General features: G+C 38.7%; 1 protein-coding gene across 4 annotated transcripts in view; it reads right to left on the bottom strand.

The window, feature by feature from the left end:
- Positions 1-22220, bottom strand: part of SULF1 (sulfatase 1) — a 134924-nt gene that overhangs the window by 47942 nt on the left and 64762 nt on the right. For all 4 annotated transcript variants that reach the window (XM_072999011.2, XM_020812507.3, XM_078393807.1 and 1 more), the window contains exons 3-8: positions 19902-20141; positions 15072-15223; positions 12106-12275; positions 4068-4218; positions 735-910; positions 13-141 (exon numbers count right to left, since the gene is read on the bottom strand). In XM_072999011.2, coding sequence (XP_072855112.2) covers positions 13-141; positions 735-910; positions 4068-4218; positions 12106-12275; positions 15072-15223; positions 19902-20141 — 1018 coding nt within the window. The remainder of the gene's footprint in view (positions 1-12; positions 142-734; positions 911-4067; positions 4219-12105; positions 12276-15071; positions 15224-19901; positions 20142-22220) is intronic.

The following is a 22220-nucleotide window of genomic DNA, read 5'->3' as shown; positions in this document are numbered from 1 at the left end:
ACTTTAACTCACCTGTTTCCTGGTTTTTCAAAGTCCAGGAGTTTTAGAATAGATTTGCCATCCATATCTGGAGGTGTATCAAGTCCTGCAATATCCAAAACTGTTGGAGCAAGGTCAATATTCAGCACTATCTGAGATACTCTGCAAATTAAGAGAAGGTCAGAACTGTATTATATTGGTTAGAAGTAACCTTTTACATCCTTGTAGAATTTAAATGGAATGAATCCTGGCATGGCACTTTAACATAAACTCATATATTGTATTAGGCAGTAAGTCTATAAATTCCTCTTAACAGGACTAAGCAATTATCAGGGGATATGCTAATATCAAGATATTTTCTTAATGCAAACTTGAGTTAGACCAGGAGCCAAAGAAGCTATATATTCCCATCATCAGACTCAACTATAATTCTATATTTATCTAGCCCATTAAGCCACAATGAATAAAAAGTACACTTACATTATCCTCTCCCCTAAATCTTTAGCAGCAGGCAACAAAAGAACTGTATGGATTATGATAAAATACCTTTAGAAAATACTGTTATGCCTTTAACAAGCTTTAAAATCAATATTTACAAGATCTTAAAAGAGATATGTTCCTCTTAGCCAATGCTTTGCTAGAGACTTGATGGAAAAACAAAATAAAACACCAGCCACTAAGGATGACAATCAAATGTGCTTACAAATATTTTACATTAGGTACAACAGCTGTGCTGCAGACATAGGAGAACGTACACTGATCCCGGCTCTATACTCGGACCACGAATAAAGAAAGGAACACGAATGTCAAAGTCATACGGCATTGACTTTCCCTTGACCAGTCCAAACTGTCCAATATGATAACCATGGTCAGCAGTGTAAATAATGTAAGTATTCTCCAGTTCTCTCGTCTCTACCAGCATGTGATACAACTGAAAAACAATGAATGGAGAGAGATGGGTGGGTGGGGGTTGAACCAGGAGAGAAAAGCTAAATCATTTATAATGAACAAACACACAGCAGCCTATATAAACATTTATATGTAAATGATCTTTACAGAGCTGTGTCACTGGTAAAACGAGTAAAACTAATAGAGATTACAAGACTATCTTGTTCAGTCAAAAACCATAACTCAGCACGGCTCAAGAACTTTTCATACTTTATGAGGGGATTGGAGAAAATCTGTGGTTTTGATATAAAAGCAGCCCACTGAAAATGTTCAGTATGGTGAGTAACTACATTCTAAAGTATGGACATGTGTGATCTCTTATCCTTTTTGATTTGTTGAATATAATTGAATGAATCTCAACAGAAGATGGACAAAGCAGCTGTAATTCACTGAAAGGTATGTGTGTGTAATCATAGAGGTGTAATGACAGAAGATGTCTTACCTAGAACTAGACCATTAATTCATCCTCCCAGCATTATTCTGCTTTGATCAGTGGTAACTCTCCAAGACCTCTAGTACAGATCTTTCTCAGCCCTTCTGTCAGAAATTATTTAACTGGATGTATATTTGTGATTAAACATAGGAGTGCTATGTGTCTAGCATGCAGTCTATTGCAAAAAAGCATAAATTAAGCAAATCTACATAGAAAGCCCTCCAAAAGAACTTCCTCTATTGGCTGGACCTTTTCCAGATCCAACCTTGTGAACTAAATCATAAACAGTACGCTTTTTAAAAAAATAATTAACTCAAATGGACTGTTGTCCATGTAAGGGGGTTTCCCCTTGCTCTGTTTCGCTTTACCCCCACTTGCATCCCCAAATCTTTTCCAGAGAGATTTGGGGAATTTTAAGGAACTGCAAGTGGAGAGGGAATGTGTTTTGCCACATTCTTCTTGATCATAAAAGCAGTATTTCATACAAAACTAATGTAGGATTCCATAACACCAATATCTGTTCCAGGACCCCTGAGTCATAAGTGATACTAGCATCCAAAGCATTCTCTGAACTAATCAGGAGTTGTAAATCAGGTGCACCTCCTCTCAAAAGAAGTGATGGACACCAGAAAGACCCAGAGAACACAAATATAATCACAAACAATTGAGAAAACTCATTTGTTGATGCTTAATTTAGTTCAGAAATTAATTTAATCAGGCTAACCATTATAAGTAAAATCATAAAATTGATCAATTATTCTTATTAGTTATTATTGCTAATAAAAATTGTATTCTCGAAGCCTTTCACGGCCGGGATCTGATGATTGTTGTAGGTTTTTCGGTCTGTTTGGCAATGTTCTGCAGGTTTTTCTTCCTAATGTTTCACCAGTCTCTGTGGCCAGCATCTTCAGAGGAGAGTAGTTATAACTCCAGAACATGGCCAAACAGCCTGAAAAACCTACAACTACTAATAGAATTGTTAGCAAAAATCCTATTGCACAACTGTGAAATGGGAATGACATCATCATTTGTGGCATCATGTCAGCAGCTCACCCATATTCCTGCATAATTCTTATCTAACATCCTTATCTGTGTAGAACTAAACAGACAAGGTACTATCTCTCTTACCTAGTTTCTAGTCCTTACCGGGAGACTGATGAAGCCAATACAGTAGGTTAATGGCCTGCCAAGTAAGATATAAACAGGGTCTTGGTCCCTTCTGGATAAGACTTCTGAGGCATTTTAGCCAAACCTTTGATGTGTATACTTTCTGTCTGTAATATTCACCAACCAGACATAATTCCCATTATGATTTTCACTTAGGTTAAAGAATGAACTCACTGAACTGACCAGGCTTGCCTGAACTGGTTTAGAGTAGAGTTCCTTCTGCCCAGTCAGTAAATCGGATTTCACCCAAGGGTAAGAGCTTATATATATTTAACAAATGGGTCTAGTTATTTATGAACATTTAGCATGATCCTACTACAACAGGGCCAGTTCTACCATTAGACAGTTGAGACAATTACCAGGTGATAGTTGTCCCAGAAATCTTATTTTGGGATGCCCTGAAACTTTAGCAAACTATCAGTGATATAATCTATTACTATATTTTCATTGCTAGGGGTAGAAAGAGGCATTTTTGTTTTTTTTTTTAAATCTACTTTGTACCAAAATAACTTGGTTGGCTTTGGGTGCTTTGCATCTTGGTTCGGGAGAGTTTCAGGTAACACTTCTTTCTCTAGCCCTGAAAAACAGCTTGTACAATCTTTTCCATCTTATCTTTCATTGTCTGTTCAGCATGAATCATCAAGCTGCTTTACACAAGTATGGCACGCACAGCAAGCAGGCTCAAGATGCCTTGTTCAACAGTCTCCTTAATTAATACAGGATATTGAAGACCTCCTTACTTGTGGATAATCTACAATGTTACAGTGCAGTATCTTTGCATATACAGTTTGACTATCATCTGCTTGTGGCCTTCTTGTTGTTGGACTTCAGTTCCCAAGAAATCCAGTCACCCTGGACCAGAAGTGAGGCATAGCTGCCTAGAGTGGTCAGGTAGTCCAGACAGGTGGGGTATAAATCAAATAAATAAATAAATAAATGTAGCTCAGAAACATGCAGAGGGTTGCAGGTTATCCTCTCCTGTCTTGATTCAACAGAAAATATTCTACTTCACTCAACATTTTCTTCCAATATATTGTAGTTCTCAACCAGTGGATGCATTCTACTGGTAGGACACATACATAGTCTAAGCTGGACAAGGGTTAAACAATTGCTAAGAATTCAATCTCCCTTAAGTACCAGATACTTCTGCAAGTTGTTTGTTCCCTTGCAAGAAACAACTTTGGACACTCAGGGTTTTTCTTAACCCCATTCCTGCCACCTAGCAACTTCTTTTAAATGACAAATATAGAAAACATAAATGTCTTTCTCAGAAGTGGGTGCTCTTTCATCATGGTAGGACTCAAGCTTTTTTGACAGAACAGTTAGTTAGTGGACCATCAGATACCCAAGGCTGAGTTGAAGAGAGCAAAATGGACTTTTGTGAGGTGGAAACAAATAGGGACTTTAGTATAACTCAAGGACAAGAAGCAATTTTCTTACTAACCAGGACAAATATTTCTTCCTAACAAGGGCAATGGTAAAGAAAGAGTGGAAGGCAGTGATTATTATTATTATTATTTTGCATTTTTCATTTACTTACCCTTTCCATTGAATCATCAACTGATAGCAGAGTTTGAAGCCTTTTGCGCTGCAAGGTATTTGTAAATTCCATGTGGATAGGAAGCATGGGGCCTGTGTATTGCATGATCCAATGTTTATCCATATTCGGTGCATAGTTGTAACTTGGAGTTCTGCAGGGTAGGTAGGGAGAAGAGATAATAATATTAATGTGATTCCACCGCTCCTTCATATTGGTCTAGTTTGTATCTACATTTTTGCTAGCTTTATCTATGATCAAACTCCTTAGCATAAAAAAGATATTTGAGAGGCAGCATGGTAAAATTGTGAAACATAAGTTCATAAACCAGCCAACAGGAACAAAGAAAAGACAGCTCTCTCATGTAATACATCTCATAAATAGCCCTATTCTGGTATTTGAAAAGTGGTAAAATCAATACAAGAGGAACAGACAGTTCTAGGTTCACTCCATCCATTGTTGCTGCTGTGAAAAGTGATAGTTCTGAGTCTCCTCTGCATTTCCTACAAGGGTCTCGACAAAAGCCAGAACTCTGGACAATCTGAGTTGTGCTGGGTTTGAAAACACACAGATATGACAATTGTAAGAATGGCTGATGTTCTGAATGACCTTTTATTGGACCACTAAAAATTAAAACAATTGCAAGCTTTCATAAATAAAATTCCATTTCTTCAGGCTTAGCACAACACCTCCATGGATAGCGAAAAAAATGTAGACAAAATGTAGACAAAAGTCCAGAAAGTAATGGTACAAGTCTGTGAGAGGCGATGTAAGTCTTCCTGAGGCTGCTGTCTTGAGCAACTTTGTAATCTGGTTGGAATGTTTACACCCCTTCTCCTAAGACCAAAAGGTTGCCAGTTACTGTGTGATGGTGTAATCTTGGGAACCACAAAGACTTTTCTTTCTTCACAGAGCTTCCTTTTCCAAGTCATTGCATTTCAGGTAAGCAAAGTGATGGCAAAGGGAGTGGAGCTTCTGCATTCATTTAACCCTTTCTAGAACTAGCATCTCCTTGTTACACACTACCTTCATTTTGCACACTAGACCACACTACGACTTTCTGAGGCCTTGTTTCCTGACAATTAAGTATCTGAATATGAGTACCAGAGTTAAGCAATCTTTCATTCTCTTTTATTCACTTTTTATTCTCTTTTATTCAGTTTTTATTCTCTTTTATTCACTTTTAAAGTTAATATTGTCTAAATATATAATATATAGACCCTGATGTTGTGAAAATGTGAAGGCAAGAAGAGAAGGGGACGACAGAGGATGAGATGGTTGGACAGTGTCATCAAAGCGACCAACATGAATTTGACCCAACTCCAGGAAGCAGTGGAAGAAGGAGGGCCTGGGTCATGAAGAGTCAGACATGACTTAACAACTAAACAACAACAACAAAATATGTAATTGCATCCTTGGAATCTACCATTACCATTTTTCCTCCTATAAAGAAAAACATACAGTGGTGCCCCGCTGGACGATTACTCCCCTTGATGACAAATCCACTTAACGTTGAAGTTTAGATGGGGGAATTTTGCTTAACATTGATCGTTTCCCTGTTTCGGGAACCGATTTTTCGCTTTACGACGATGAGCAAACAGCTGATTATTGGGTTTCAAAATGGCCGCCAGCTGTAGAAAATGGCTCCCCGCTGTGTTAGGGATGGATTCCTCATATTACAGTCACCAGAAAACGGCCGCCATATGGAGGATCTTCACTGGACGAGCAGGTATTTCGTCCATTGGAACGCATTGAACGGTTTTCAATGCGTTTCAATGGGTTTTTTATTTCACTTGATGATGATTTCGCTCTACAGCGATTTCGCTGGAACGAATTAACGTTGTCAAGCGAGGCACCACTGTAGTGCACAATCTATGAGGCAGCACTAAATGTGACTACATGGCAATGTGGTGCCATGTGTGTAACAGCATGTAGTCACATGAGGACCCATGCCCAATCTTCCAGAAGGGCCCAGCTTATCCATTTCCATGTTTGGCTTGTTCGCTTTGGTTGACTGTGCTATCAGCAAGTGGGGGGCGGGGAGGAGATATGAGAAATCCTAAGTGGAGGAGGTTTTGCACATGATTGCCAAACAGAAGACAATTTTGGATTAACAAACAACTGTATAAAACATGGTGGTCATATCACATGTGATAAAATCATTGGGTTCCCAAATGTGAATAAACAGAATTGCCAAGACATATTTTCTCTGAAAAAGTTTTCCATCACAACAATGGCTATTCAATTTTTTAAAATACTTGCCTTCACATTCTATTATGGACTTTCAGAAACTATTCATCCTAGGTTAAGATGCATCCATAGTGTCATGTGTGATGCACACCCCTCAACAGCAGCAACCCTTTAGGTTAATGTATTGTCCTTCCACAGGCAGGCAAGACTTTTCAGATCAAGCAAGTGTCTCCTTAATGACTGGTGGTCTGAGAGGGGTTTTAAATGGATAGTTGCACTCTGTTGTTTAAATGTGTTTTAATATTTATCTTAGTTAATATTTTAATATAGTTGTTTAATTATTTTTTAAAATTTCTATGCTTATAGTTTTTAGTTTTTAAATGCTGTTTAATGATGTAAGCTGACTTGGGTCCTTTTGGGGAGAAAGGTGGGACAGAAATATTTTAAATAAATAAATAAATAAAAATATACAAACCAACAGTACAATTCCATAGTTTCCAGAAACAGGAGCAGTCTGGAATGGAAAGTGATTAAGAGGCTTCCACAACTGAAGATTGAAACTGGGGCTAAGGAACTGCTGGCTATCCAGAGACTGGTATACTTAAATGCTTTCCAGGCTCAATTACCATGGCCCATGGTCAGGGGTGAAGAAATTGTAATTTAGTAACATCTGGATGGCCCTAGATTCCCCAAGTCAATCTAAGACATTCTGCAAGAGGCAAAATGCAGAACATGCAACCTGTCCCTTAATCATTAATCCCTGATAATGAGTTAAACTAGATGTTAAAAGTTGGATCTGTGATAAAGTCTACCTAGCCAACTGTCTACTATCACCAACAGTAGTTCCCCAAAGGCTCTTAGCAGCTAACAACTTCTATTATGTGTAATAAATGAGAGCCTTTGGTTTAAAAGATGAAGAATTGAATCTAGAGCTGTGTACTAGCCAGGTCAAGTGTTCTCACAGGTGATCTCCAAAGGCAGAAAGGATAATAATGATAACAATTCTCATTTATTTCACTTGCATAGTGTGGACTCTTAAATAAGCCTGACTTCCTGTTCTCCACCTTTAAAAGCCAGAACATACCCAATATCAATTTCTCTCAGCCAATTACAGTTCTCTGAATAGATTAAAGACATCCTTCCTGTTTCTGCAGAATTTGTACAGCTGGGAAGATAAGTGGAAATCTAAAAACCCTTATTTTGGCAGAGCAGCCACTGGCTTCAACAAAAACACTTAGGATTGCTGCCAGAGTGTGCATTATTTTTTTAATGATGATTCTTCTGGTTTTTTTCTATGGCTTTGCCTCATATTTTATTATAGGTCAACGTCTGCTGTTGTATGTTTTTACTTGGCTACTAAAAAGCACTTGCATTGCAAATAGCCAGACAAATTCTGCACATGTTAAGTATGCTCATAAAATCTAGCAAGGAATTTTGTTTGTCTAAATATGCATAATATTAGATTTATCTCACATTTGAGGTGTTGCAAACCTGAAACATAAAAGGAACACACACAATATTTGAGTGTGTGTTGTGTTCTTTGAAAGAGTAGAGCACCAATACTTTTCATCAATACTGTTCAGCTAAACAAAAACATTAATGAATTCTATATCTATTTCCTTTACTAAGATCTTTAATAAAGAAAATGACTACTACTTTGTGGAAAAGAAGTATTTCTGATATTAAAATTACATTCAGTACATTGCTAACCAGTCCCTGGAAATGTATGTATTTATTTCCAAGTGGAATCATTTATGATAATATATCAGGGCAGGATGGATAAGTTAAACACTTTTATCTGTCATTAAAAACATAGAAATCTAAATTTGCAAATAAGTGTGTGTTTGCAAAAAGCACTTCCTGCCTCAGGTTGATACTACATTTATCTCTCAAAATATTTCTTATATTAAATGTTTCGAAACAACTTGCATAACAACTGTGGGAAGCAGAGCTTTCACTCAGCAAATGGAGAACATGATAATTGTGCTAACAAGTTCTCATATACATTCTTAGCATGCACATTAAACTGCAGAACCAAAACGTAGCAACAGTAGAGCTGTTCTTATCATTAGGGTCCAATTCAGGTAGCTGATGCTGCAGGACAAGGATGTAGCCGTAGGGAAACCCTAACACCCTGCCCCAAAACATTCTAAGGACCTCCCCAAAGGATAGTACCTGGTGTGAAATTACAACATGAAACTCTTACTGTTTATCTGAAGCTACACCCTCTGTTACTCTGCCAACAAAAAGCTTGTTTTTTATATTGTAATAATAAAGGCAGGAACCCAATTAGGGATTCATTTGATTCTTTCAGTTCTCCTGATCTAAAAAGGCTGATTTCTGTTAGAAATATTTCTGTATGTGAAGGGTGTACCAGCCTCTGAACAGTGCACAAGTTATTTCTTCTAAGTGCACGAATGTATGGGAAGCGAAGTGAAGGGAAGTACAACACATACTTTGCATGCAGGAGATTCCAGGTTCAATCCCTAGCATCTCCCATTTAAAGGGTTCTGGGAGCAAATGATGGGAAAGGCCTTTGCCCAAGACCCTGGGGCACGTGCTTCCAGCTAGAGAAGCCAGTCCTGTGCTAGAGAGACATCTAGTCTAGCATTACTTAAATCAGTTTCCCGTGTTCCTAGGAAACAATGTACAACAAGACTTGCTGGCTAAAGGAGGGAATTTTCCTGTTAGTCACCACCATGCCAATAAGGTCAGTCATTTTTTCAGACTACAAATAAGGAACATAAGCACTAATTTCCTGCCAGATGATAGCTCAGGATCATAGGACATTGCTTTACACTGAATCAGGTAATTGGTCCATCTAGTCCAGTATTGTCAGCAATAAGGCAGGGATTCTAACTAGCTCTGTCTGTAGATTCTTGATGATCTCCCAGCTTCTGAAATCAGACGAGATCAGGTAGGTTCAGAGTAGTGTGGTAGTTTCTCAGCCACTGCATTCTGAGCTCAGACTTTAGAAAAAAGCTTGCTGAGAAGAGTCATTCAGGACGGTACACTGTAGCTTAGGAAGCAATATTCATTTATACTGGAGGTCTTGAGCTATAATTCAGACACAGGACACAACCCAGTGGAAGACCTGGCAATTTTAAGGTCCGCTAATTTTACTGGGAGATATTTAAGCACACAGTTAACTCTTCCATTGAAAGTCAATGGGACAGAGGTGATTAGGCTTGGCTGGATTATACCCAAATGATTAATTCAACCACACTCCTCCTGTTCCCTTCTGTATTAGCATTTACAGTAGGAGTTACCGGTATGGTGTTCAAGCACTTCCAAATTCACAAACATTTCTATGGAAATTGGAATTACATGGCATTTCCCCCCTAAAATAGAATACAGCAGAATTTTACTTTATTGCTCACTTCTTTTGAGAAAAATATGAACAATTTCATGCAGTTATGCTTTGACAGTCACATATTATTTTGAAGAGCTTCAACCATATGAACTTTTCTAATTGAGCCTTACAATGCAAACAAATAAAATCATATTGTGGAATGTGCCAAATGCAGCTAGGTGAAAATTCTATATTACAGCATTACATTCACACACACACACACACACACACACACACACACACACACACACACACACACACACACACACACACACACACACACACACAAAATCCTGCCTATAAAGAAGTTATCTTCTGAAAGGATTTTATTGTGAAAATGGTTTGCAGAGTTTTAATTTTAATTTGTTCTTCAAATGTCCAGCCCCGAGAAACAGCATTCCTCAAGCTCTCCAATACTTCACAGATGAATTAATGAATTTAGAAAAAAAGTCAAACTATAACATTCTACAAAAAGGCTATACAACCCCAAGCCCATCAAAATTTGTTACACAGGGGATTAGGCAGCCCTGCTAAGGTGGTGCACTGAAATGGGGAGAAAGGAGAGATTCCTGAGTATCAGATGCACCTCTGATGAGCAAAGCGCTACCATGTGCTGAAGACAAATTCTAGATCCAGCTCTTCAAAGTATACAGACCATGGCAAAGGAGCCGAATGATAAAACACTATGATTCAAACAACTCACACTAACAATATCTTAATAATGCATTTCTAAAAGGCAAGAAGCGGAGGTAAGTAATTATGAAGCCATTCTTGGGGCTGATTGTTCTACCATTTGACTCTGGTGAAAAAGTAAAAATATTGTGTGTAATTAGAAAAGTCAAAGTATTGGATGTAATTAGGAAATAATAATAATAATAATAAAACTTCCAGTATCATGCTGCTTTCATACAGTTCTATGGTGCCTCTGAAATGCTGTGGACAGGTTTAGTCTGTGCACTGAAAAAAAGGATATTGTAGAGCTGGAAAGGGGGTAGAAAAAACAACAAAGATGATTAGAGTGCTAGAGCACTGGTTCCCAACCTTTGGTCAACCAAGTGTACTGGACTTCAACTCCCAGAAGCCATGGGCTACATAGTCAATAATCAGGGATTTTGCGAATTGAAGCTCAAACTACATAGAGGCAGAAAGGTTGGGAACAAAGGCTACATTCTCTTGTGAGGAATGATTGCAGTGTTTGGAATTATTAGCTTGGAGAAAAGGTAAATAAGAAGACACACAATAACTGTGTATACAATTATTCAGCTGGATAGCTCAGTAAGTTAGGTATCTGGATGCACAGGCAGAAGCCGTTCCCCACTGTACATCCCAGAAGATTAAGCCTGTGTGGCCTTGGGCAAGCAGAACAATCCCAGGATGCTTCCAGAAGAAGGGAATGTTAAATTATTTCTCATTACTCTCTACCTAAGGTCAGCATAAGTCAGAACTGACTTGACAGGACACAATTAAATTATTATAAAATTATGCATGGTGTGGATTGGAGAAGGTGAGTGGACAAAAGCTTTTCATCTTCTCTCTTACACTAGAATTCAGAGCCATCCACTGAAGCTGAACGATGGGACACAGGGGATTCTGTGGAATTTGCTGTTATACTATGTTGAAATGGCCATTAGGGTGGACACCTTTAAAAGGGAATCGGACAATTCCACAGCTCTTAATGGCTACTAATAATAACTGAAGTATGTGCCCTACCATACCAAAGTTCCTGTTTGCATATCACTTGCTGGGGAGCTCAAGGGGGAGGGTGCTGTTGTCCCAGTTGTAGAGTTCCCATCAACGAGGCTAGCTACTATATGAACAGGATGCTGGACTAAATGGGATTTTGGTCTTCTTGAGTTCTTAGGAGTAGGGACTGTGACTGGTCAAGGACAGAAAAATAAGATCGCACCTTTCATAAGCACAAACAACTACCTGGAGTATATGGCATCAGACAAAAGCAAAGAAGGCTCTGAGGTTTGCTTCATCTATAGCCATTTTGGAGGGCCCAAGGGCCAATTCTTCTCTTCACCAGATGTACCATGAACCACATCACACCCAAAATTAAATCCAGAAGTGATCAGAAGTCAATTTCTGGTTTTGCAAAAAAAAAAAAAAAAAAAAAAAAAAAAAAAAAAAAAAAAAAAAAAAGTTTTTGAGACAAAATAAGGAGTGTTGTTGCCCCTGGGGAAAGGTCTAGCAACTGTTCTTGAGTTTGTTAAAATAGGAGGGGATCAGGAAGTTTGGAAAAATGGCACAGGGCTGCATACATCTCATGGGCCACATGTTCTATAGTCACGATCAAAGGAACACAGCTCTCTGATAGACACCACTGCTGGGAAGGAAGTCGTGAACTGTCTAATGGAATATCTCACTTCAGGATATTTAACATCGTAGTGCATAACCCTCTTTTGTTCTGTATAAGAGCGTTTTACACAGTAGTGGAAATAAGCAGAATAAATAGTGTTCAAAGTTAACACAGATATAGCATAAAGTTTAACTTACATATGCTGAGATGCATTTGGATAGAGCTCGGAGAACTGTGGTGCAGAATCTTCGGGGCCATGAGGAGCAGCATGGCTGATCACCATCATTATAGGTCTATGGGGATACATCCTCTTAGACATTTTGAAATAATTAATGCTGTCATTAGTTATTAAATCTGTGAAATAGTCCTGAAACACATATCCAACACAAAAGAACAATATTTGCCAAGTTGATCAAACACTTTCCACACTGGATGATATTGCTTTATTTTGCTACGATGAGTTATGAACAAATGTAATTTCTGTCAGGATCTCGCTTCAGAGGTTGCACTAAGCAGGAAGACAAAACTCCCAGGCAAAATCTGCGATTCTGTTATGAAAAGAAGTCTGTTTCCAGATGAGTATTCCAGGAATGATTAACAAAAGGAATATTAAAACAACAATTGAAAGACTGAGGCATTAAAGCAGAGCAAGAATTAAAAGTAGGTAAAGTCAAATGGCCCTGCATCTTCTGCCTTATTAAGTCGGCCACTTTTATATGGCTCGGGAAATCAGTCAGAGAAGGCAGAATAGCATATATCAGTGAATTAAAAAATATGGATGGCCTGAAAAGAGATATCTTCAGTCCAGGACACTACCTAAGCATACCTGGAACATGATATGAAAAACAAGGGGAAAATATTCAAGATTCTTTTTCTCTCCCTTAGAAATGCTAATAGACCAGTTCTTATAGAACTCTGAATCACAGTGTGATGAGACAAGAACAAACAAAGCTCAGTGAGTTTTGGGCTTGCACGCTCCCCATGCCCTATCCAGCACCGTCATGAGGAGTTTGCAACCTTTTGATTCAGTTTTCCATTAATCGTAATTAAGTGCTTTGTCCTAATGATGACATGAAATTGACTGGCTTTTTCCAACAAACTACTGTTAACATTAACCACAGTTCATTGTTCCTGGCCACAAAGGAAGCTGTGGTTAATAGAAAAGAGATGAAAATGTTTTCAAGTCCCTCTATATAGCCGCACAGAAAGATGAGTAAGGAAATGAGGGGAAGCAGAAAGCACTGGGGCCGAAGGCTCATTTCAGATTCCTCTTCTCATAGTAAGCCAACTGGCTAAACTTTAGCCAATTGGTTTAGCCATGGTTTCGCCAATGTCTAAACATCATTGACTGAAAAAGCACAAACTATGCCCAGCTTCCATTTTGATAGTGTATGTATTTTCTATGAGACAAAGATCAAAATTCTGTTGTTGAGGATAGTAAATTGCACTAGAGTAGGCCCCCTGAATCAATTGGTACTTTGAGCCAACTCTTCTGTAAGTTCCATGGAGTCAAATGGGCCTATTCTAACTGCGACTTAGAAGAGTAAGCCCATTGAATCAGTGGAACCTATGAAGGAGCTAACTCACTAAATCCTCCTTTGTGGCTCTACTCAAGTGTCACTTACTATGCTAAGCAACAGGACTTTGGTCAAAGGATGGCAGAGTTAGAAGGGACTACAAGAATTACTCTAATTTTATTTCTATATGGGGTGGCAGATATTTGACTGGTGTCTATAAATTAGTTATAATACTTAATATTTGCACAACATTTGCAAGGGATAATAGCATTTCACATGCATTATCTACTTACAATACTTGGAACAACCCCATGAAATGGGAGGGTCAAGTTTAGAATGAAAGATTTGGCTCAGCTCATAACAGTGAGGTCATAACAAGTTGGAAGACTTAAGCCACAAACTGGTCTGTAGCTTACTTGCAGCTATTATGTTCTCCCAGAAATCACTACCATGAAAAAAAAAATTAAACATTCATCCAGTCAAGGACAGTATTATTTTTAAACTGTAAAGTTTATAGCAGACATCTGCAGATATCCAAGTCGCACCCCACCAGAAAAATTTGTTAATGTACAGTCAAGATAGGAAATGGAAGTCTGCAGAAAAAGAAAAAGAAAGGGGAAAAAAAGATGAAACCTCAGAAATTAAACCACCTGCCAACTCTAACCATTCCCTTTTGGCTGAAAGAATAGGAGTGAGCATCAGTGAAGAGTTCCAAGACAACAGGCGCAATTTCAAACACTTCCAGGCATGACTAATCAATCACATGACAGGGTCACAAGAACACCCTGAACAGCTGCAAAAGCAACATTGGAAAGAGGTAGAATGTGGTTTATACAATACCGTTACAGGGTAGTTCAAGCAGCTGTGATCTGTTTTTCCACTACCTTGAAGAACCTTCTAACTTTTGCCCCCACAAAACTCCTGAAAGTATTCTTCAAACTCCCATAAGTCCAAAAGCGGTTTGGAGAGGGGAGTGTAAAAGTACTTAAAAGAAAATAATGGTATTTTCCCATAGGTTTCCCATTAAACATTATATACCCAGTCTTCTACTTCCTCTCTGAACTCAGGAAGATTCAGAAGAAATTAAAGTGTTGTGGAGCATGGTGAATATTCTCTCAAGAAACACACTGCGCAAAACATAAAATGAAAAATAGCCTAGTCTTCAGGTACTTGTGAGTGTCTTTTTTCATTCACAGCACATTATCACAAATAATTGCTGCACATCAAAGACATGAACATAACATAGGTAATCCTGAAGGTTTGGGTATATGTCCCAAGGAAAGACAAAGAGTCAACTGCTTTTCATTAAAGGTTAAGTGGTGTGTGTTGCTAAAGACACATCTGGTAATTTCATTCCCAGGCCCCAGAAGCCTGTTCTACTTCTCCTTCCTAATAAGAGATCCAAAGCATTAACTGGAAAGTGAATGTCCCTTTCCCATCAATGAATATACTTTAAGAAAGTTCTGACCTTTACAATGTAGAAGATTTTTACAATGATGTAGAAGTTTTAAAGCCACTGCTATACCAAAATGAAGAGCCCTTGAACAAACCACTTATTCCATCATGGGGGTGGGGGGTGGGGAAGGAAATAACTGCTTGCTCTACACACTATAACCGAGTGCAAAAGAATCATATGTGTACATTACCTTTGCATATTCAAATCCATGTTTCTCTTTGAGCCCATTGCGACAAACAGTGTAATTGTAGAAGCGTGAGTTCTTTATTAATCCAACCCACTCTCGCCAACCAGGAGGTATGTAGCTGCCATTGTATTCATTGAGGTATTTTCCAAAAAAAGCTGTGAAAAGAGAAGGACAAAATTGAGGTTGCTTCTCCTCCAGATCTTTGGTCCAGTTCAGACTTGTAATTCACAAATGAACTGAATCTGGCACTTTGAAATACACTTAGATCTAAACAGCATGATAGTGTGTGGAAAAGTAACACAGAAAAATGAACATGTGCAATTTTATATCACGTAAAACTTTGAGACAGTCCCATTACACAAAATGACTCTTTGGAACAATGGGATAAGTTTGTTCAATACTGGAAACAAAAGAATTATAATCAGGATGTTTTTAAATGACTTGATTTTCAGCTATCAAGTCCCTATCTTAAGAAAACCAGCTTCCAGAGAACAGAAAGAGATGGCTATATATATTGATACAGAAAATAACAGCAAGGTATAACTAAGAGACAAAATATATGTGATGAACAAATTTGCAGTTAGGAATTGTTCACAGTCTTAATTTTGAGAATAATTTTTCATGAATGCAGACACAACAATCTTCAGAATTCACATTCATGTCTAAATTTCAACACACAAATGACATAAATGTAGTCCACCTTTTCACAAACTATTCATTGTGTACATTTGATGGGTGGAATATTGTTGCTTAGCATAGTAAGTTGCTCTGGAGTAGGCCCACTGAACCAGTGGGCATTTGATGAGTCAAGTCCTATGCAAGCTCCATTGATTCAAACGGCTGCAAATGCAGTGATTCCCAATTTTGGTTCCCAGCTGTTAATGAACAGCACACTGCATCATCTCTAGCCAACATAGCCAATGGTCATACATTATAAGAGCTGTAGTCCAATAACTGGAACCAAAGGTTGGGAACCACTGGATGTAAGTATTAGAGGGCGGGAAGCATAGGACCAAATATATTTATGGTGCACTTACTTATCTACATGACTGTTTGAATTAAAATGACCCTTCCAGCAAGTTAATATACACTAAAGTGAAGATATATAGTATTTTTAATTTTAATTAATGATTTCTCTAGCACTGTTTCATATATTTTCATCATCTTCTTTACAGACCCTCTGTTAATCGCTGTGCGTTAAACCACAGAAGCCTCTGTGCTGCAAGGTCAGAAGACCAGCAATAGTAAGATTGAATCCACGTGACAGAGTAAGCTCCCATCGCTTGTCCCAGCTCCTGCCAACCTAGCAGTTTGAAAGCATGTAAATACAAGTAGATAAATAGGTACCACCACGGTGGGAAGGTAATGGCATTCCATGTCTAGTCACGCTGGCCACGTGACCATGGAAACTGTCTATGGACAAATGCTGGCTCCACGGCTTGGAGACGGGGATGAGCACTGCGCCCTAGAGTCAGACACGACTGGACTAAATGTCAAGGGGAATCTTTACCTTTACCTATTGCTAAAGTGGTATTGAAACCAGCATGAATTGTAGTGAGAGTAGAGAGGATATTAAATAACAGGACTTTATAACTAGTGCACAGATACAGATGGTGGTGTGTTCTACAGAAAGTTAACGTCAACCTTGATTAGAAATCCATACCCCAAGATACATACAATATTTGATGTGGTGCTCATCTATAAGGATGAAACACAGAGTTTGCTGAATCAAAGAGCTCAAAGAGGCATTGCTGGACTACCTCTTCCCTTTTGACTCCATCTTGGAAAACTTATCTTAGAGTCTACAATTTCAAGAAACCCTGAGTCCAGGCTGGGCTGGAGTCTTGTGGGAACTGTGGTCTAAAAAGGCAACTTTTTCAGGTACAAGTGGTGCCTCGCTTAGCGACGTTAATCCATTCCCGGAAAAATGTTGCTAAGCGATTTCATCGCTAAGCGATTTTTAAAAGCCCATTAAAACGCGTTTAATGCGTTCCTATGGGCTTCAAAACTAACCTTATGCAAAGATCCTCCATGGGGCAGCCATTTTTGGTGCCTGTAAAGTGAGGACACACAGCGGGGTGGCCATTTTGTTTTTCCGGTGGCCATTTTGAAACCGCCGATCAGCTGTTTAAAAAGGGTCGATTTGCCATGATCGCTTCCCCATGATCATCGCAAAGCGATTTTTTCCCCCATAGGGACCATCGCAAAGCGATCACTTTTGCGATGGCCAAAACCCCATCGCTAAGCAATTTCATCACTCAACGGAGCAATCGCTAAGCGAGGCACCACTGTAGTGTTCCTGAGCACTGGCTGTCCTAGAGAAGATAGTTGCATTGGGTGGAGACCAACAGTGTTTGAGGGGCCATGGATCCATTTATCTCTGCTCCAGATAAATAAGTGCTCTGTGCAAAAAAAGAACTTTTTTTTGGTCAAAAGGCACCATGCTGAGGGCCAAGACATTTTGCTATCTGAGAAGGAGAATATTTGCCTAATGAAAGGGCTAGCCCTGGTCTTGCCAAAAATACTCAGTTATGTGTAGAAGTTCTGTTGGTATAGTTAATAAAATATCAAGTACAGCTGAACAGATAAAATGTCTGATTAAAAGGTAACACTATTTCAGGGAATATCATTCCATTATTGTATCTAACAGTACCCATAGGGATAACAGCAAAGATAAATACAGATTTTAAAAATAATTATTTCAATAAGACAGATCTTATCTGCATGCTGGAAGTTTTGCTAACTGCTCCCAGGACACTATTTTTATCTGCCCCATCCGTTTTGTAGTTTTGGATCTGTTTTGCTCTTTGTTTTCAACATCAACAGGACACAATTGCCTTAAATGTAATATGTTAATTTGGTTCCATTATGCCACTGATTGTGCACAAGCAAACCCTTGCAGAGAGCCACAGTACCTGCATGTGTATCATTTGGATATGATAATATGGCTGATTTCTCAACAAAGCCTTATGTTCAACCTTTTCAAACCTGGTGCTCTTCAGAGACTTTGGACTACAGTATAGCTTCCATCATCCCTGTCTACATAAATCATCTCTGTCTACATAAAAGCTTCAGTCCAAAACATTTGGAGAATAAAAGGTTGAGAAAGACTAATGGTAAGACTTCAAAGACAGTTCTGCAATGGATATCATTCTTTCAGAGCCTATGGTAGGAAAAAGCTTTTCAAACAAATATTTGTGCAGAGCTGTGTGTGACTCTCCGAAGCTGTGGAATGCCTGCAAAAGATACCAAAACCCAGCATCATCTTCCTCTAACCATTTGCTGGGGCATGGTTGCTCCAACATAAAAAGACATTCTTACTTCCAGATTGCCCAGCTCATTTCTTGACTACTTTTCATATATCAGAGAGGACAAGTTACCTCTGATTAAAATGTGTCTGAGGCAGGATTCTTAACTATTCTAAAGCAATTCTAAAGTATTGCAGCAGGTGATATTGTTAAAGGCTTCTCGTTTACTTGTTTAAGAACACTTCTGTCCCACCCTTCAAATATAAAAACATTATTTAGTCTTCAATTGCTGGCCTGTAATTTCACAGGCAGAAGTTTAAGACTAGGAATAAAGTAGCATGGGCTTGAATCCAACTGGTAGTCAGAAATACATAGAATACACCCAATGAAAAAGTGAGATTTGTGTATGTATTGACTCATTATTCTGCAACTCATTCAATGACTCTACTTGGGAAGAACAATTCAATTTAGTCCCCAAACCATCTGGGGATTAATTTTAACTAATGCATTATATAAAGTTTGATTTCTGTAAATGGAACACAAAAGGGAAAATGCACAGCCATTTAGGATAACTGAGTTAAAAAAACATAAGATTAAATACTGTGTGAGATGATGGCATCTGCTCATGCAATAAATAATGCCCTCTTCTGCTGCCCCGGCCCTGCCATAACCACTGGCACTCTTCCCAACCTATTCCAAAGAATGTCCTGGTCTTCTAAAAATTTCTGTAGAGATGAGCTTCACAGGGGAAAGGAAGTGGGTTCACTGGCACATGCCTCTTCATTGATGGATGGACACCACAGGATACAACTCCATGAACAGAAGAAATATACACACATTCAACATTTTTCATTGCCAGCTGGTTATTATTGATGGCTACTCCCAGAACTCTGAAGTACCTACTATAAGATTCAATGTCTGCTAAAGCAGTTATACTCCATATAGAAAAGATTGGACACAACCTGAGGATCTCAGGCACACTCAAGCACAGATTATAGCAAGTCGCCTCATTTGCACACTTTGCAAAGTTACGGAAAATTTAGTCACAGAAGAATAAATTTTCTACTTGCTCTGAGCAAGAAAGCTGAAAAACTGATGTCAACTACTGGCAGAATGATACTTGCCAACTTCTGATAGCTTCTCAGCAATTGAGTGAACACAGAAAGGTAAATCTCAATGTTTCTACTTAGCGCACAGCCATACACCAGACCAGAAGAAGATCATGCCAAAGTAAATACTTATTTGAAGACATAGCTAGTTTAGTTGTACAGTGTGCAACCAGGACTGTACTAGATAGACCCTTGCACTAACTCTGACAATGTACAACAGCTAGTGCAATAGATCTTCTACTAGTATAATGACATCCCTGGATAAAGGCCAAGGATGCTGCACACTCCATTCCATGCATGGTATCCCATCAATGCACTAACAGGAACTAGCCTCACTTAGCTTCAGGAAAGTCACTGTATGAGACACTGGTGTTATTTCTACAAGATGTTTCAAAGGGCATCAATAGGAGAGAGAAAAAAGGTAGCAGCTGTTGAATCAAAGTTGCAAAAATCGGGAGAGGAGGATAATCTCTTACCAGTCCGATATCCGGTGTTATTGAGATATACTGCAAAGGTACGTGGTTCATGCGTTGCTTGCCAGGAAGGGGAAGAACAATTCTCATTGTTAGTATAGACGTTGTGGTTGTGAACATATTTCCCTGTTAGCATTGAGGAACGAGATGGACAACACATTGGTGTTGTCACAAAGGCATTGACAAAGCTGGCCCCTCCATTCTCCATTATCTTCCTGGTTTTATTCATCACTTGCAAGGAACCTAAATAACAAGAAAAATCACCTCAGTATATATGGCTACTGGACATCAACAAACCAGGTTAGAATTTATACAGGTGCATGTGACTCCTTCTGGGGCATGTCAGGGTGGGAAATACAGCACAACCACATCAGAAGAGACTGGTTTCAGGGATGTCAAGGAACCAAAGTACATGGCTGGATTTGATTCTAGAAATAACAATTTCAGTGCAGTTCTGAACCATCAGTCTTTAGATCCATGAGCAATTTATTTAATAATAATTATGTGTTGGCAAGTTAATCAGCCACTTTACTTAATACCAGTAGAATTACATTTCCTACTGGAGGTTACAACACTGCAGTTGGTAGGAGCAAGGTAATGAGTGAAGGTAACGAGCTTTACACTTTATGCATTTTGCAGTCAGTAGCTATTAAATTATGTATATGCTGAGTAATATTAAAAAGCCTGTAAGGTTAATTTTTTGAACACATCCAAAGACAGGGCTAGTCCACACTGGCATATAGATATGGTACATGGATTGCTGATAGCATGGTTTGGATTTTTGAAAATATGTCACTTGTGAGTGTTTCTACTTAGAACTCCAGCCTTCCCTTATAAGACCTGTTGTGCACCTTTCTGGCCCAGTGGTAGAGCATGCATTCTTTTTGACACCTCCAGAAGCTCAGCTTCCAGCTGCTATAGTGAGAGAAAAAGTGTTAGGAGAAGGAGGGAAGGGAAGTGGTGGTGGGAGGGAATGACACAGACAGAGGGAGAGAGGAACAATGTAAATAAAAAAACCACTTCCCCTGACCCTCCACAGATGATCAGGGGAAGTGCATAATTTGCATCAGTCTGTGGGAGTGGAATTGTTAAAACCAATCTTTAAATACAGTATCTCATTTACCTTGAAAGCCTATTAGGGTCACTATAAGTCAGTTCTGACTTGATGGCACAGAGCACACACATTTTGTTGTTGTTTAGTCGTTAAGTCGTGTCCGACTCTTCATGACCCCATGGACCAGAGCACGCCATACCACACACACATACCATCTTTTTATCCTTATCCTCAATGTATTTTCTCTAGTTTAAAATGGTGAATGAAGAAGGTAAGACACAGAAGGGACAAAAATGGAAGATATTCTTGCTTGGATCTCATCTACAAGAAGCTTTGTCTGGATGATAGCAATTCTTATATTCAAGTCTTATGTTCAGAATTTGCCTCAACATTTTTTGACACCAGCCTGTTACTTCCAAATAAAAATACACCAAGTGAGTTTAATGATATTGACTCCTAAGTATGACCTACTTCCTAGAATTAAAATAAAGTGTGACACTACATTTTTGTTCTCAGTTCAAGCAGACACAGCTTGCAGGGCTTTGCAACAGGAATAGGGAGGCTGACAATATGTTCCAGTTTACATTTGGTTCCTCTGATGGCCTGTCAGAAGACAGCTCCCTGTTTGAAAAACCATTTGGCCCAATTCCAGTTTAAATATAAGGAACCACAAGAAGAGAGAGTTGGGGCCTTGTTCCTCAACAAGATATGAACAATAGATGGGACAGGCACATGGATCACCTTGTCACTTCCCAACTATTGTGAGGTGTCTTGTTATCTCACCATAATATTGTTATAATCTGGATGGAGTTTCCACTCCACTGTCTGATGTCCTCCATAGCTGTTGAAAGAAACTTGAAAATATACTATATTTATACTATGTAGTATAAGCTATCTGTATTTTAAGCTGCTCTGCAAGTTATATGTAGTGGTCATTGCATATGGTTTCTGTATGGAGCTTGTACATGAAGAACTATAAACAAAACGTATTCAGATGTTATTGCGTCTGTATTTGTTTAGATACTTAGAGAAGAACCATGAGCTTTTTTCTCTGTCTATCTCCATTTTGCGAACATGAGGGAGGATTCTGATGAGCAGAAGTACCTCCTTGTGTTTAGGCTCTGCATATGAACAAGGGTCCAGGTTTCTTTCGAATTCAGGTTCTTAACTGAATTGTGTCATATGCTGATTTGAGTCAGGCATTAGAGCAAAATTTGCATTTTTCACCTAGGGTTTTATGCATAGTTGTATGAAGATTCAAAAGGAGT

Source organism: Pogona vitticeps, chromosome 4 (genome assembly GCF_051106095.1).
Source record: "Pogona vitticeps strain Pit_001003342236 chromosome 4, PviZW2.1, whole genome shotgun sequence".
NCBI classification, from domain to species: Eukaryota; Metazoa; Chordata; class Lepidosauria; order Squamata; family Agamidae; genus Pogona; species Pogona vitticeps.
The sequence above is the reverse complement of the archived record's forward strand: the minus strand, read 5'-3'. Positions and strand labels throughout refer to the sequence as shown.